Below are 18,005 nucleotides of genomic sequence, written 5' to 3'. Positions count from 1 at the left end.
ATGTAGTATAAAGATAGTCATACTAGCGGTCTGGATGATCAAACGGCTGGACATAGAAGTAGACTATTTAAAAAAAAAAAAAGTTGGGGGGACATTTTTTGAGAATGGATTTTGGGCGACTAGAGCCTTAGACCCAAAATGGATTTAGATGTTTGTTTTGATTATGCCCCTCAACGTCCTTTACAAAATCACGCCTAACAGTGCCTAAGTCACTCACCACTCCTAAACACGCCTATTGTTAGGCACCTATCTTTTGAGGAATCACGCCTAGAAAGATAGGTGCCTGTAGCCCAATTAATTTTTATTTTTTTCAGTTATGAGCTTCTTAACGCTCATAATTGAAGCCAATTTACTAATTAAGATAAGTGCCTAACTTTAGACACCTATTTATTTAATAGACTTTGCCCCTTAGCATTTACCAGTTTAGGAGTTTATAATTTCATAGTAATATACACCACCTGTTATTTTAAGTATATTAGACACAATAATATTTAACTAAAAACATACCATAATGTACTGGATTCTTCAAAGCTCTGATGTACAGGAATGTAGACTTTATCCATTCCAAAGCTATGTTAACATCTGTGATAGTATGCAGCACAATTTCTGCATTTAAGTGTTCAATAAGGTGTCTGTGCAAACTAATAAAGTTCAACAGATATTTAGACTTTGATTTAAAAAATATAATGTTATCCACAGTAAATATGTTATTTTTACTGACTGTTGAATTCTATAACTTAGTATAATAGAATAATAGTATTATAGTCATTATAGAACAAAGTTTAAATAGGGAATGAGTATATTCAGTAACATATGATGCTGTTTCTCTAGGAGCTATTCTATAACTAGGTGCTACAAGATAGGTGCCCAAATTATGAAGCCTATAACCTATTTGTGAGCCTATTCTATAAGAGCACTTACATGTGTACTCTTATAGAATATTAACGTGTTAGCATCTGCCCACCTACATTTAGCACACTGTCCATACCAGGCTCTGTGGATGTCGTCACCCACATGTGAGAATATGCTGCCTGCTTGTCCTGCGATAAGTCCCTTTCTTCCTTTCACACTGGCTGACTCCTGGCTTTCCTTCTTTCTTGAATCTTAATCTCCTTCCCTTATTTCTGTGATTGTAACAATCATCCTAATGACCCCTCTGATTCTTAGCCTCTAGGTTTCTTGCTTTAACATCCTCATTCAATCTTCAGCTGTTCTCCACCACCCCCTATGCACCAGAATGGCCGCTGCCTTGATCTGGTTATCTTTTCCAACTGCTTAAACAGTAATTTCTCCACCTCAGTTCTTCCCCTCTCTGACCATCTGATAACTTGCTCAATTCATAGACCCGACCAATCTCCATTAATACATTTAGGAATCTTCAGGTTATTGACATTCACCTTGATATAGGGACACTGGATCATTTATTATTCTATTGTCCTTTTATACTCAGTTCTTGGAGATCTATATGGGGACATATTACTCTGATTCTGGAAACTGTGATTCCGCTGTCATATGAAGCAGTAATATGTGGGACATTGTTTTCTCCTACATCTCCAGTAGAAAGCCATAAAAACAGGTTATTGGGTATAATGACTGGGGTAGCCATCCAAATGATTATGAAAAATCGTGACCGATTAAATTTCACTTTTTGGAGAAATCATTATGATTGTGTTATAGATACAAGAAAATGGTTTCAGAGCAAGGGGGTAACAAATGGTTTAAACTGACTTGGGGTCCATTGACCAATTTTATTGATTCTAATTGAATGTTTTTTTTCCCTTTACTTCTGGTTATAATTTACATATCCAGGGAAGGGGGGTGGGTGAGAGAGAGAGGGATAGTATATAGCAGGGGTGTCAAAGTCCCTCCTTGAGGGCCGCAATCCAGTCGGGTTTTCAGGATTCTCCCAATGAATATGCATGAGATTTATTAGCATACAATGAAAGCAGTGCATGCAAATAGATCTCATGCATATTCATTGGGGAAATCCAGAAAACCCGACTGGATTGCGGCCCTCGAGGAGGGACTTTGACACCCCTGGTATATAGGGACTGGTCTATTAATGACTTGAAAGTATTATTGACTTGTATGTTTTTTTTATACATTGAAATCAGGGGGAGGGGTGAAAATGATTCTCATGTATTTTATTGATAGATGCAAGTGCTGTTTTTTCAAATAACTTGTATGAATTCTTGTATGCACTGTTTTTCGATTGAAAATGAATAAAGATTAAAAAAAAAAAAGACAAGCAGGCAGCATATTTTCACATGTGGGACTCCCTAGCTTTAGTAAAGGGATGGAGGGAAAGTTGGCTTGTTGCCTCATAAGAAAATCAGGTATGCTGTCTGATACAAGCAGGTAGAGGCTAGGGAAGGAAATAAATACATGTTATATATAGCTGCTTAGTAAAAGGTCTCCTTAGAAAGCTTTGTTTACTATAGCTCAGGCTCAGACTCAGACTTTCTCAGATGACATTACCCAACTCTGAGGACTATTTCTGGAAAATAATATAAAACATTTTTAACCAATAAAACATTTCATTAATTTACATTGTTGCTTTTTACATATGGTAAATACTTACCTGCTTTCTATAGTGTCTGCACCATTTAACATCTGTACATACTTCTCTCTTGTACTTAACCTGGTCATAATGACTGCGGTAGCTGTAGTGTCAAACTGGAAAGAAACTTTATAGTGAAGATCATTTCTCCTGTTTCTGTAATTATAGATTTTTAATGACATAAAAATATCTGATAACCAATAGACCTTTCATTTAAGATAATGCCAATCCAACCATATTTTGATAGGTGAAAAGCAGCCAAGGATTGAAAATACACTGGGGCCAATATTCAGTAAGACAGTCAGTATTAAAGTTATCCAAATGGGTTTATCCATGGATAAGTCCTGCCATTGGAAATAAAGTTACAGTTAACCAGATAAATGTATCTGAATAACTTTAGCCTGCAATTTGTGTGGCCTGACTTAGGCCCTCTTTTACTAAGCCGCAGTAGAGGTTTCTACCACAGCAAGGAGTGCTAAATGCTCCGACACTGCTCCAATGCTCATAGGAATTCTATGAGCGTCAGAGCAGCGTTGGAGTATTTAGTGTTTTGTGTCGCGATAGAAACAAGATTCCCAGAACAAAGAAACTGGAAAACTAGAGCTCTCTCTGAAGCTCAGGCAACCATTTTGGGGAGGAATGCTGGCAAAACCTAACCCTCATTAAGCATAATTATTGTTTATTGAAAGCTTACTGCTACTAATGACTGAGGAGTCAATTCAGAGTGGTTTATAGGAGCTTTTGTAAAAGTGTTACAATACAGAGTTAGCGTTTTCTGAGATAGTTTTCAATTCAGACACATTTTTACCATAATCAGTCATCCTATATATATGTACACATTTATACCACAGTCAATCATCCTACGTATATACATGTGGAGGGCCATAATCGAAAGGGATGTCTAAGTCACTTTTTGTCTAAGTCGTAAGTTGTCCAAAGTAAAAAAACAGCCTAGGACACATTTTCGAAAGATATGTCCGAAATTTTTTTTTCTGTTTTGAAAATCGTCTAAGTATACGTCCTGCCAATCTGATCGTCCAAGTCGCTAAATCGTCCATCTTTATACCACATTTTCGTCCAAGTCAAAAACGCCTAGAACAAGCCCTGTTGGACGTAGGAGGGGTCTGCAAGTGATGGACTGAACACCCAGACATGGCACCAAAATAGTGAGGTACCTTACAGGGCACTACTGTGAACTTCACAAAAAGGGTGCCATGTCTTCTCCTCACTACAGCTCCCTTATAGGTCATGGTGAGCCCCCCAAACCACCTCCAGAATCCTCTAGACCCACTTATCTACCACCCTAATAGCCCTTATGGCTGCAGGAGCCACTTATATGCCAGTAAAAAAGGGTTTTGGGGGTGTATAGGGGAGTGCACATGTTTAAGTATCAATGCAGTGATTACAGGGGCTTATGGGCATGGGGCCTCCTCTCCATGAGTCCCTAACCCACCCCCAAGACGGCTTAAGCCGCCTCTGTGCTGGACGACTAGGCTTTTCTATGCCAGGCTGCCAGGTGATGATGGTCTGGAAGCTGAATTTTAAAGGTGTGATTACGATTTTTATGGGGGTGGGGGGGGGTCAGTGATCACTGGGGTAGTGTGTGGGGGTCTGTTTTATGTATTTGCAGTGCTTATCTGGTGACTTTAGGTGGGTTTTTGTGACTTAGACCATGTTTTACAAGGTCTAAGTCACAACGTCCAAGTTCTGTCGATCCTGTTCTGTCGATAACTTTCGGCTATACATGCTGTACGACTAAGTCTAAGCCGGCCCACATCCCGCCCAACTCTCACCCTCGACAATCCTCCTGAAACCCCATTTAGCTTTGGTTGTTGAGCGGCACTATGAAGGCCTAGGTCATTTAGAAATACATCCAAAACCCATTTTTATTATTGGCACTTGGACGTATTTGGACAATGTTCGTCCAAGTGCCAACTTAGGCCGATTTTTGGACGTTTTTCTCTTTCGATTATGATCTTTTCGATTGTGTACTATGTTCATACTAAATCCTACTTATATGCACACGTAAGACCTGTATCATGTTCTATGTTGTGTACCTAATCGGGACTAGCCAGCTACAGTATCTCCTCTATGTTGCTTTATTAGTTAACATAGTCTGTGATGAAGATGGTCTTTATCCCTTTCTTGAACTTTCTAGTGTCCTTTTCTAGTTTTTCTATTTTTTTTTTTCTTCGGAAGATGAGGCGTCCTTCGGAAGGGAATTCCACCACCTTGGAGCCATCACTGAGAACATTCTTGTCCTAATGCTTTTGTATTTGATGTCTCTGAAGGAGGGCATTTCCAACAGGCATTTTTGGCTCGAGTGTAGGGCACGTTCCGGTGTATGGTAATGTAGTCTGGCTGCTAGATATTGTGGTTCAGAGAGATGATTTTGTGCATCAGCAACAAGATCTTGAAATTCACCCTGCTTTCAATCAGGAGCCAGTGTAACTCTTTCAGAAGCAGGGTTGTACTCGTCTGCCTCAATTTTCCCAGCAGAAATTTTGCAGCTGTGTTTTGTACCATTTGAATCTGCCTAATCTGAGTGATCAGAGCATCCAGAGGAACCAGTGTGCTCAGGGAAAATATCTGAGTGACCAGTGACAGGAAGATCTGTAGGAACCAGTGTACCAGTAGTATTGTGCTTCTGAATGCCCGGTGACAGGGACTACCGGGGACTGGTGTACCGGTAGTATCCTGGCTGATGGCGACTGTGGGACCAGAGAAAATCAGAGGAGAGACTGGTAATGGTACCAGAAGCAGCCAGAAGAACCAGAAGTCTTTGGCTGATGGTGATTGGCGAATGACTGGTGATAGGACTGGAGGGACCAGTGGCAACCAGCAGAGAGACTGGAAATAGTACCGGAAGCAACCAGAAGATCCAGAAGTTCAGTAATGGTTAAGATAGACCAGTGGTGATCAGAGGGACTGGTTGAGGCTAGCATAATTTTTCATGGCCATATTGACTGAGGTAGCGTCTAGAGGAGCCTGGTGAAGTGAAGGGAAGTAACCACTTGACCCATTACAGGGGTATATAATTGAGGTCTATAAAATCCTGAGTAATGTTGAATGGTACGTGAATCAATTTTTTTACTCTTTCAAAAATTACAAAGTCTGGGGGACACTCAATGAAGTTACAGGGAAATACTTTTAAAACCAATAGGAGGAAACGTTTTTTCACTCAAATAATAGTTAAACTCTGGAACTCATTGCCAGAGGATGAGGGAAATACTTTTAAAACCAATAGGAGGAAACGTTTTTTCACTCAAATAATAGTTAAACTCTGGAACTCGTTGCTAGAGGATGTGGTAACAGCAGTTATCCTAGCTTGGCTAAAAAATAGGTTTGTACAAGCTCCTGGAGGAAACTCCATAGCCTAATATTGAGACAGATATGTGAGAAGCCACTGCTTGTCCTGAGATCTGAGATCAGTAGCATGGAATGCTGCCAGGTAATTGCGACCTGGATTGGTCACTGTGGAAACAGGATACTGGGCTAGATGGAGCATTGGTCTGACCCAGTTTGACTATTTTTATGTTCTTACTGCTGAAGTGTATGATGGGATTTTTTTCTGTCATCAGACCACCACATTAATTTGCATGTCATTATTGAATGTAGTAGAGGGATCTGGCAAGTGAGCTAAGACAAAAGAAAGCAGAGACCAGCGCCTGAGATGAACACGATCTGAAGAATAAAATGACGAGACAACAAAAGGTAGAAAAAAAATAATTTTATTTTCTATTTTGTGATTAGAATATATCAGATTTGAAATATGTATCCTGTTAGAGCTGGTGTTAAGTCATAACTGGAGACCACAAAGCCCAGGCCATACTTCTTTAGCTTCCAGCTGGCTTAGGGCTCTCTCTGACCATGAGACAGTTGCCCTAATTGCACTCCCCTAACACAATTCCTGTCATCTGTGTGTTGGTATTCTGTTAGCATAATTTTTCTGTATATCATTCTGTAGTAATTTGGCTCATTCAGTTTTCTCGATAGTGGAAGGGATATTTGTGAAAGGGAGGGGAAGGGAGACGGTCTGGTTGTGAGGATCACTTGTGAGGGGATTCAGAGAGGAACACCCCTCGATAAGGAGTCTACTCAGAGCTACCAATGCAAGCTGCTACTCATTTCCACTGTCCAGGGAAGCTGCATTTGGAGGGAATGATGCTGCGGGAGAGGGAATCCTGTAGAGGGCACATATGTGCTCTAGCCCAGGGAACCAGTTACAGAGTGGCTGCCATCAAGCTCAAGACCTGAAGGGAATGCCAGGCAGTTTGAATCGCTAAGAGATCTGCAATCTGCTTCCTGAGCTTGTTTTCATGGCCCTTCACCGTGTCGAAGCAGACTCCCAAATACTCCAAGCATTGGGTCAGTTCTAGATGACTCTTCTTTAAGTTGACTAACCAGCCTAGATCCTGTAGGAGATTCACAACTTGCCACATTACTTGCCCTCCCTACGACTTTGACGGGGCTCTGACCAGCCAATCATCCAAGTATGGATGTACCTGTATTCCCCATCCTGTGGAGGTGAGCTGCGATCATCACCATCACCTTGGTGAAGGTGCACAGAGCCATTGTCAACCCAAAGAGTAGAGCTGCAAACAGCCTTTGCAGGACATGGAATCTCAGATATCTCCTGTGGGCCGGAAAAATGGGGTTATGAAGGTAAACCTCCATCAATTCTAGGGATGTTAGGAATTTCTCCGGTGCCACCGCTGCAATTATTGACTGGACTGTCTCTATATGGATGCGCAGTACCTTTAGGGCCACATTTACAGATTTCAGGTCCAGAATTGGTCTCCAGTCTTCGGTGCCTTTTTTGAGCACTATGAAGTATATGGAGTATCTGCCATAGCCCAATTCTTTGTCAGGGATTGGTTCTATGGCTTGAACGTCTTATCAGCCTTTGTACCATCACTCGGCCCTGGCCTCCTTATCCAGCTGAAAAATCCACAAACAGATCTGGGGGAGGGCAATAGAACTCAATTTTGTGACCCTCTCAAATAAGATCTAGAACTCAGCGGTCCAAGGAAATTTGCTCTCATGCTCTCCAGAATGCCAACTGCCTCCTGTCAATATGCAGGAGCGCAGCTTTTGCCTTAGCTTCATTGTGTCTTCTTGGAAGCAGGGCTGATATAAGACCGCAAAGGTTCCTGGGATCTGGAACTGCCAAATATCTGTCTGGATCCCTGACAAGATCTCTGAGCAAAGGCACCTGTGTAATACTGGTGGGAATGTCGTGAGGAATGAAAATTGCCCCTGCCTCCCCCAGTGGGTTGGCGAGGTCTGCTCTCTGGCAGAGTCTTAGGACAGCAATCGGCACACTGGCCATGAGACCATCTATGTCTTTACCAAATAGCATCCACCTTTTTAAAGGCAATCTGCTTAAGGTGGCCTTGAAGGCTGAATTGCCCACCCATTGCCTGATCTAGAGCATCCTGCGAGCAGAAACAGCATACATCAACACCTTGCTCTTGTCTCTGATAATGTGGAACATAATCTACCCTTCCAGCACCAGCTTGGGGCATATGTCCTTCTCTGCCTCAGAACTCTACCGTAATCTGGTGTGGCAAGCACGTGCTTAAAACGAGGCTGCTGCTGCAGCTTTGATCCCCACAGCTAGATCTTCAGATTGCCTCCTAAGAGCCACGTTCACCTTGTGGTCCTGAACAACCTTTAATATTACGCTTCCCTCTCTAGTAAGAAAGGTATGCTTTATTATTTGAGCTACCATGGAATCCACCTTTGGATGACTAAACAGTTGCTGAAATTTCGGAACCATAGGGTAAAGTCTGGACATATCTTGGATACTCTTAAGGAGCCTTCTGAAGTCTGTGAAGTCTGTTTTTCAAAAAATATGGTGAGTGGGATCAAATGGAAATGTTCCAACCTTACAATCAGGTTCCACCCTCTAAAGCAGTGTTCTTCAACCACCGGTCCGTGGACCGATATCGGTCCACATAAATTTCCTGCCGGTCCATGATGGATTCAGGTCCCCTCCAGGCAGTTACCTTCAGTGTATCACAAATTGTGAACAAGCTCTAGCACCTGTGTCAGCTGATTTGCTCCTACCATCGCATATGCCAGGACTCATACCATTGTGTATGTCGGGACTCCTGCCTTTCTTGTCTTCTCTCCACATCCCCGGACCAGCAGCGGCAGCTCTGTGTGCTTTTAACTTCGCCACTTAGCTGCTGCTAACAATGGTTTAGACGTGGTTTCATGTGGTAGCCTCAGGGCCTTCGCTGGTCCATAGGTGTAAAAAGGTTAAAGAATACTGCTCTAAAGCACAGAGTGTGGAAAAAAGCAGGAAAAGGATCTCAGAATCCAGCTTGGTAGTTAGTAAATGAACCTAAGCCATGACTTACAAGGGTCCACATTTCATTCATCGATCCTTATAACCTCCTCCCTTCTCTTATTAATGTTGAGATTTTTACAGTTTAAAACTATTTATTTAAATTCTTCTTTAAAAATCTTAGGGAGAATATCTCATTTACTTCCATTCAATTGCCTCAAAACATATATCCATCAAAAGAACTTTATCACTTATCTTAGTGATGTAGGCAGCCACAGCCCAACGGGACCCGTTTCACCAATGGTAATGGCTTTATCAAGGGTTCATGGTAACTGCTGCCTATTTCATAAGCCGCAACGCTCCTTAGGGCTGGGTGCTTATTCACAGCTGCTTCATGAGAAAAGGATAAGAAACATGGAAACCCCACTGAAACAAGAACAGTTTAAGATACTACAACCATGACCTAAGAGAGGTGCGCAGATCTATACTGTTGCCTAACGCACCAGTCAGGTCAATCATCAGTTACAGGTCACTTGACCTAATTGGTGCATTAGGCAACAGTATAAATCTGCACGCCTCTCTTGGGTCATGGTCGTAGTATCTTAAACTGTTTTTGTTTTTGCAATTCTTTGTATACTCCAGAAAAAAGAGGACAGATTGATATCTGGGTTTTACTTCCATTGAAAGCAATTGAAGTAAAACCTGGATGTCTCAATGTATCCTCCTTTTTCTGCAAAGCAGCAAAACCAGAGAAGACAAGGGGTCCAACTTTGTCTGCAGTGAAAAACCAACCAGAGCAAACAAAACAAAAACTGCAGGCTTGTACACGATGCAGGCAAATTTTATTGTGACAAATAAATCTTATCTAAAAACCTTTTACCAAGCGAGGGACCCAACAAGGTTTCGGACAACCTTCATCAGGGGTCCATGGTGAGAAAGGAGAAAAGAAAAAATTGTCACAAAATAAGCTGGAAAGATAACGTTAGATGTCACGCCGAAAGACGCAAATTACTGTAAATAATCGCCAATTGCATCTTTCGGCGTGTCATCTAACGTTATCTTTCCAGCTTATTTTATGACAGTTTTTTCTTTTCTCCTTTCTCACCATGGACCTCTGATGAAGGTTGTCCGAAACACGGACCGTGTTGGTTCCCTCGCTTGGTAAAAGGTTTTTAGATATGATTTATTTGTCACAATAACATTTGCCTGCATCGTGTACAAGCCTGCAGTTTGTTTTTTTTTGCTCCTTTTTCTGCAGCCATATGGTAACCCTCCTCCCCCAATTTTTCTCATAAGGAATAATGGACTGTACTCACTATGCTGTGCTGGTACCTGCCTGTGTCAGCTCACCTGCAGCCTGACTGAAAAGAGATTTCCTGCCTCAAATCCTTCCAGAACGGATCCCAAACTGGAAATCTTTGGGCTGCCAATCAGACCGGTACTGACTGTGACCTTAACTCCCACAGATCCTCGTGCCATGACAGAAGGAATGAAAAAACACAGTTGGCTCCCTGAAGCCTAAAGAGACTAACACAAGGGCCCCACAGTCTGGGCTCAAGTCTCTGATAAATCAGAAGATGTACTAGTTCCCAGGGGCATGGTCACCGAGCTTCCAAAATGCAGAAAGCAGGCTGGCTCAGCAAGTACACATGGGGGATGCAGAATCTGTGACCTCTCCTAGGCAGAGCTACCCCAAATTGAGGACCTCTAGGGCCTCACAAAACGGATAAAAATATAGCTCATTGCAGAAGGAAAAACTAAAGATTGCATTATACTCCATTGGAGAAGGAGGAGGAGTTGAAAGATATGATTGGAATTCTTCTACAAGCAAGTCATGACCAGAGATGATTCACCTAGAATACAGACTCCTATATCTTTGCTACAGAATATCCTGTTTTGTCAGTTATCATATTGATCATTTTAACAAAATGTATCTTCCATGTTCTGTTTTAAACTACAATGAATAAACCGGATAATACATATTTTAATTAAGGATAATGCAAAATTCTAGAGTGAATTCATTCAAATTAGCTCATTTATTTTAATATAGTAATAAAGCAAGGTATAGTGATTAGTAAAAACACATTTTCCCTGTATTTCTAGTCCAGCTTTATAAATCCAGCTTTATAAAAAATCATTTAAAATAGGTACGCACCTGAGGTCTGCCTGCTCTGCCAATCATTTGTAGTATATCAGTTTCACTATATTCTTGAAACATTCCTGAAGCATAGTGCATTGTTGATTTTATAACTACTAAATGTGCTGGCAGATTTACTCCCATTGCTAATGTACTCGTGGTAACTAAATCAAAATAAAATGTTAATTTTGTGATAAATTGCAAAAGATTTGAAAAGTCAAATGGCCAATTTGTTCAACTAAATGAATGTGTATTTGATGCTGTAGTTTTAAATCTTCTTTTGCAAGTTTTTAATAAGAATAAACTAAACATGCTCTTGTATGTGTGAAACTAACAATTTAGATCTCCTAGGGGACACTTTGAAAGAAAAAAAATAACAGAATAGAAGAAAACCTGTCTTTCTGCTACATTACGGTAACTGTATTGTACAGGTTTTTTTTCAACAGATATCATCATACTTACAGAGTACTGGTAAGTCTCCCACAGTAAAAGTTCTTTCAATTAACCTTCTGTCAGACACATCAACTCCAGCATGGTGGTACCCAATACCACATATTAAAAGATCTGTGACATGATTAAAATGTATTAAGGCTACAATAAATCTCCAATTAGATTATTCATTTGTATTATCCCATTTCTTCAAATAATACATTCCCAGGCTCAGTTCACATCAGTCGCTAATGACCATACTGTACCTGCCTTTCAGTTTGAAGTCTTTCACTGCATTTGCAGTCTTTAGCAGCCTATCAAAATAAAAGTAAATTATCATAATCCCTTCATTTTAAATTATAAAGGCATTGTATAGCAGATGCTGCCAATATGGCAAACATCCATGATGGAGACTTCAGGCCTTAACTCTGCCTATTGAGCAAAAGTTTTTTTGTTTTGGTTTTTTACAAAGCCATCTATTGTTTTAGCACTCAGGGACCAATGTAATATGCTGTATGTTAGAACTGTATGCTCAGGTTCAGCACATAAGGACCCTATCACTAAACTACTGTAAAATTTGCAGCTAACAGCTTAACATGGGACTTTTTACCACACAAAGATGCAAATTTTGCAAGGCACTTACTGGAGGCATTCCCTTTATTTTTCATTGCATGTCATGCAGTAACATTCACATTAATGTGTGATGCCTGCAGTTGATTAATGCAGAAGCACTTAACCCCTCCTATTTAGCAGGCATTAATAAAGATATTATGTTCTTACCTTGATAATATCTTTTCCAGTAGATAGGTATGTCATTTTGAACAAGTGGGTTATCTCCATATGGCAACGAGCCATATAGAAACATAGAAAACTAATGGCCAAATGGCGATTCTAGTCTGCCCATCCACAGTAACCATTATCTCTTCCTCTCTCTAAGAGATCCCAAGTGCCTATTCCATGCTTTCTTGAATTCAGACAGTTTTTGTCTCCACCACTTCTTCCAGGAGACTGTTCCACACATCTACATCTGTAAAAAAGTATTTCTTTAGATTACTCCTGAGCCTATCACCTCTTAACTTCATCCCATACCCTCTCATTCCAGAGCTTCCTTTCAAATGAAAGAGACTCAACTCATGCGCATTTATACCATGTAGGTATTTAAACATTTCTATCATATCTCCCCTCTCCCGCCTTTCCTCCAAAGTATACATATTGAGATCTTTAAGTCTGTCCCCAAACGCCTTATGATGAAGACCACGCACCATTTTAGTAACCTTCCTCTGGACTGACTCCATCTTTTTTGCATCTTTTGGAAGGTACGGTCTCCAGAATTGTACACAATATTCTAAATGAGGTCTCACCAGAATCTTATTATAGGGGCATCAATACCTCCTTTTTCCTACTGGCCATACCTTTTCCAATGCACCCTAGTATCCTTCTAGCTTTCGTCATCACCTTTTCAACCTGTTTGGGCACCTTAAGATCATCTCAAATAATCACACCCAAGTCCCAATCTTCTGTCATGCACATAAGTTCTTTAACCCCTAAACTGTACTTTTGCCTCAGGTTTTTGCAGCCCAAATGCATAACCTTGCATTTCTTAGCGTTAAATTTTAGCAGCCAAATTTAGACCATTCTTCAAACTTCACTAGATCTTTCTTCATGTTATTCACACCATCCGTGGTGTTTACTCTATCGCAGATTTTGGTATCATGCGCAAAGAGGCAATTCTTACCTGACAGCCCTTCAGCAATATCGCTTATAAAAATGTTAAAAAGAACAGGCCTAAGAACAGGACCTTGATGCACACCACTGGTAACATCCCTTTCCACAGAGCGAGCTCCATTAAACATTACCTTCGGTCATCTTCCACTCAACCAGTTCTTGACCCAGCCCATCACATTGGGGCCCAATCCCGAGAGCACTCAGTTTATTTATTTATTAGATGTCTGTGTGGAAAACTGTCAAAGGCCTTGCTAAAATCAAAGACGATTGCCTTTGCACACTCCCTCTATCCAATTCTCTGGTCACCCAGTCAAAGAAATTGATCAGATTTGTCTGACAAGAATTACCTCTAATGAATGTTGCCTCTGGTTCTCTAATCAACCAGATTCCTGAAACTTCTCCATTCTCTGTTTTAAAAGCATTTCCATTAATTTGATTACCACAGAAGTCAGACTTACTGGCCTGTAATTTCCTACTTCTTCCTTACTTCCACTTTTGTGTAGAAGGACCACATCCACCCTTCTCCAGTCCTCCAGTACCACTCTTGACTCTAGAGAAGCATTGAATAGGCCAGTCAGCAGAGCCACCAGAACTTCCCTAAGATCCTTCAGCACTCTCATATGTACACCATCCAGCCCCATCGCTTTGTCTATCTTTAATTTAGCTAGCTCCTCATGAACACAACCCTCTGAAAATCGACCACTATTCGTATTTGTCTTCTATCGTCTCACTCCCGGCGCTTCAGCTATGAATAGAAATATTTGTTAAGCAATTCAGCCTTTTCTTTATCATTTTCTACATATTCCTCCCCTTCACTTTTGAGTCTCACAATGCCACTTTTGCACTTCTTCCTATCAATGATATATCTTCTTTGCTGTCAGTTAATTTGGGTTGGAGTCCCCCGAACGGTGTCCCCACTCCAATTCATGAAACTCAAGTTGAGGGGGAGGGGTCGAAGGAAGTATGCGGGACAGGTCCCACAACTCCACCGCTGAAGATAAGCACAGGCTGTTTTTTAACATTTGAAATAGATGTCTATATGCGATGGAATGAGATGGTGAATAGATGTGATAGTCTCATTAACAACTTGCTCCATATTCATTCACTAGAGTTGGGTTGTTGGGTCTGAGCTTTTCACACAAGTTTTTTTTCAAGTTTTATTAGGATTTTATATACCGCCTATGAAGGTTATCTAAGCGGTTTTACAATCAGGTACTCAAGTATTTTCCCTATCTGTCCCGGTGGGCTCACAATCTATCTAACATACCTGGGGCTATGGAGGATTAAGTGACTTGCCCAGGATCACAAGGAGCAGCGTGGGGTTTGAACCCACAACCCCAGGGTGCTGAGGCTGTAGCTTCAACCACTGCGCCACACACAAGGAAGAGCAAAGAGGTCGCGCTACTCGTTCATTTTCGCGCTACTCGTTTATTTTCATTTAATTTCGTTTACCTTTAATTTCATTTAGACGATTGCCTTTGCCATTTTGATCGCTTTCGATCGCCTTCAACCGCCGCATCGTGGCAGAGAGCCTCCGGGCGCCGGGGTGGAGAGCTGCACGCCGCGACCAGGAGCTGGGGCAGTGAGGTGGCGGAGAGCCGAGGCCAGGACGCCTCATGAACCACCACTGTCGATCTCCTCCTAACATCAGCTCACCCGGCATCCACCCGGCATCCACCTGACCTTCGGCCCACTTGGCCCGCACGCCCTGGTAGGGAAGAATTGCCCACGTGCCGCGGTAGAGAGCCGCACTCCGCAGTACAGAGCAGAGGCAAGGGCATGGGAGAGAGCCAAGATCAGGGCCGAGGCCACCGCGGGAGACCTACAGCAGTGCCGCTCTCTCCACCAGCACCGCCGCCGCCCACAACAGCAGTGCTCCCTGCCCGGATGCAGTGGTGGAGCAGAGAGCCACGATCCGAGGTTGGGATTTGAGCGACCGCACTCCCAAGCGCTGCGCCAGGGAGCTGAACGGGGAGGGCTGCGGAGGTTGCTGCTGCCTTCGTCAGCCTTCAGTGGCATTGAGCTTCATTGCGGAACCATCGCGGGGAGGAGAGGGAGAGCGGGAGCCCGACCCCGTGGGCAGACAGTCCGTGGGAAACCTGTAGGATCGGCACTGATACCAGAGGGCAGGGGATTGAAGCAGGAGCCTGATCCTGCAAGCAAACAAATTGATTCCCCATCCCCCGAACCAACAGGGAAACCTATAAATCAACACCGATACCAGCAGGGAAACTTAAAAATCAGTAGCAATACCAGCACTGATACTAGCACCGATACCAGCGAATTGATCCGCCCTTCCCCTGAACCAGCGGGGAAACTGAAAACCAACACCGATACCAGCGGGGAAACTTAAAAATCAGCACCAATACCAGCAGGCATGAGCCCGACCCTGCAGGCAAGTGAATTGATCCGCCCATCCCCCAAACCAGCGGGGAAACTCAAAACTAGCACCAACACCAGCGGGGAAACTTATAAATCAGCACCAATACCAGCAGAGGCAGGAGCCCGACCCTGCAGGCAAGAGAATTGATCCACCCATCTCCGAACCAGCGGGGAAACTCAAGAACCAGCACCAATACCAGCGGGGAAACTTATAAATCAATATAGATACCAGTGGGCAGCAGGAGAGAGAGGCAGGAGCCCGAACCTGCAGGCAAGCGATCCACCCCCTCCCCCAAACCAGTGGGAAACTTAAAATTACCTATCTGATTCACCGTTAATTAATTATCCTAGAAATGGGAAGTATCAGAAACTCCAAATAGCCATTAGGACAAGGAGTCAGTTTAACCTACAAGCATGCATCTCCTATTGCTCCTACTAATCTATTTAATATGCAATAACATTAAGGATGTTAAGTCACTCTATCCACAGCTACACTTAACCCATTACCCTGCTTTACACACTAGGTTTATAATCAACCAACAAGAAGATAGAAAAAATCAAATCAAGGTAATCTCAAGCAATGGAAGACATCAACGTACCCCAAAAAACAAAAGGATAAGGGAAGTAAAACCTATCAGAAAACTACACCCACCAAACCTATCACATCTACTTCTGTTCCCTGTGCATATCTCAACACCAGATCTGTTAGGAACAAAGCATTCTTAATTAAAGATTGGATCATCAACAAGCAAATAGCCTATCTCTTTCTAACGGAAATGTGGCTTCTGTCTGATCTCATACCAGATAATTTTAAAATACACACGCTAAATCGCGAAGGAAGAAGAAGGGGAGGATTAGCAATTGTCGCCAAAGAAGGATTTGTGGTTGAACTTTTGGATTCCAAAATGACTGATCAATAGAAATATTAGCTTGCAAAATTAGCAATAAGGAACTAGAAGACTCCTTTTCTTGTATACTATTCTATGTTCCGCCGAAAAGCTGGAAAAGCTAGAGAGGACTTCTGCGAATTCATCCTACACAACTCAATCACTTCATCACATAACCTAATCGCAGGAGACATAAACTTACATCTAGATGAAATAGACAATCCAGAAGCAAAAGACTTAAAAAACTTTCTTTCGCTACTCAATTACAATTTCCCTTCACCCACTCAAATGCATGAAAAAGGCCATCACCTAGATATGGTAGCGATGTCCATAAAGGAAAACACAAACCCTCCCATCTCTCTCAAACGGTACCTGGTGTCATGATATCTGGTCCGACCATTTCACATATTATTTCAATCTAATTTGGACCCAGTTAAAAATGAAGACACGCCCACGGACAAAAAGAGATCACCTCACAAGAGGCCATATCAATCCAGAGGAATATCGGTCACAATATGATCTACAAGCGAAGATAGAAGAAGAAGAAGGAGTTGACTTCCATGCTCACTGGATGAAAACTAGCACGTCCATCTTAGATAAAATTGCCCTAATATGAAAGAGCAAAAGCTGCTCAAACAAATACAACAAATGGTTTGACGTCGAACTCCTAACAATGAAACAATCAGTAAGACGATTAGAGAGAATCTGGAAAAAACCAGGAAAAATGTTGGGATTTGAGCGAAACATCTGGAAATCCAACATAAAACTCTACAAACAACAGCTAAAAGAAAAACGTAAAACATTTTACTCGTCCAAAATCAACTCATCTAATACTGGCTCAAAAGGAGCCAATACAAAAGAACTGTTCAACATAGTTACAAATTTATTCAACACCACACGCCACACTCAACCCATGCATAATGCCAAACTACCCTCAGCAAACGAACTAGCAGAACATTTCGACTCAAAAATCAAAAACCTAAGAAACAACTACTCGACAATTCCTGCATACGAACATCAATCAATTGATATACCAAGAAATGAAATACCAGCGGATATGATCTGGAGTTCCTTCCACAACTCAGATTGGAATAACTACATCAAATTATATAACAAACTAGTCTTATAGCCCGTTACATTAACGGATGCTAGAATATATGTATGTGTGTCTGTCTTTATTTCTTTCTCTCTCTCTCTTTAGCCGCTTTCTTTCTTTCTGTCTTTCTTTTTCCCTGCCCCTGTGTCTTTCTTCTTTTCTTTCTGTCTCCCTTCCTCCCTCTGTCTGTCTGTCCAAAGCAGCATTCCCTCCCCCTCCATTTCCCTCCCCCCACACCAGTTCCCTGTGCAGCAGCATTAGCGTTTCCTCTACCCCCCTTTCCCTTCCCACGGTTCCGACTACGAACCTGGCGATTCCAGCATGTGCAGGAGTCTTCACACGCTGCTTCGGGTCTTTCTACTGCCCTGATTTACTCATCAGAGACGCGACAAAGCAAATCAGGGTAGTAGAAGGGCCCGAAGCAGCGTGTGAAGACTGCTGCACACGCTGCTGGAATGGCCAGGTTTGTAGTCTGGCCCGTGGGAAGGGAAGGG

General features: G+C 42.2%; 1 protein-coding gene across 1 annotated transcript in view; it reads right to left on the bottom strand.

Annotated features, from left to right (window-relative positions):
• HFM1 (helicase for meiosis 1) overlaps positions 1–18,005 on the bottom strand; it is a 354,705-nt gene that overhangs the window by 219,788 nt on the left and 116,912 nt on the right. Inside the window, exons 13-17 of the mRNA XM_033916380.1 lie at positions 11,692–11,735; positions 11,455–11,556; positions 11,011–11,156; positions 2,582–2,676; positions 508–641 (exon numbers count right to left, since the gene is read on the bottom strand). Of these exons, the coding sequence (XP_033772271.1) occupies positions 508–641; positions 2,582–2,676; positions 11,011–11,156; positions 11,455–11,556; positions 11,692–11,735 (521 nt within the window). The remainder of the gene's footprint in view (positions 1–507; positions 642–2,581; positions 2,677–11,010; positions 11,157–11,454; positions 11,557–11,691; positions 11,736–18,005) is intronic.

The sequence above is a fragment of the Geotrypetes seraphini genome, chromosome 12, assembly GCF_902459505.1.
Source record: "Geotrypetes seraphini chromosome 12, aGeoSer1.1, whole genome shotgun sequence".
NCBI lineage: Eukaryota > Metazoa > Chordata > Amphibia > Gymnophiona > Dermophiidae > Geotrypetes > Geotrypetes seraphini.
This window is presented reverse-complemented; position numbering and strand designations above follow the sequence as displayed.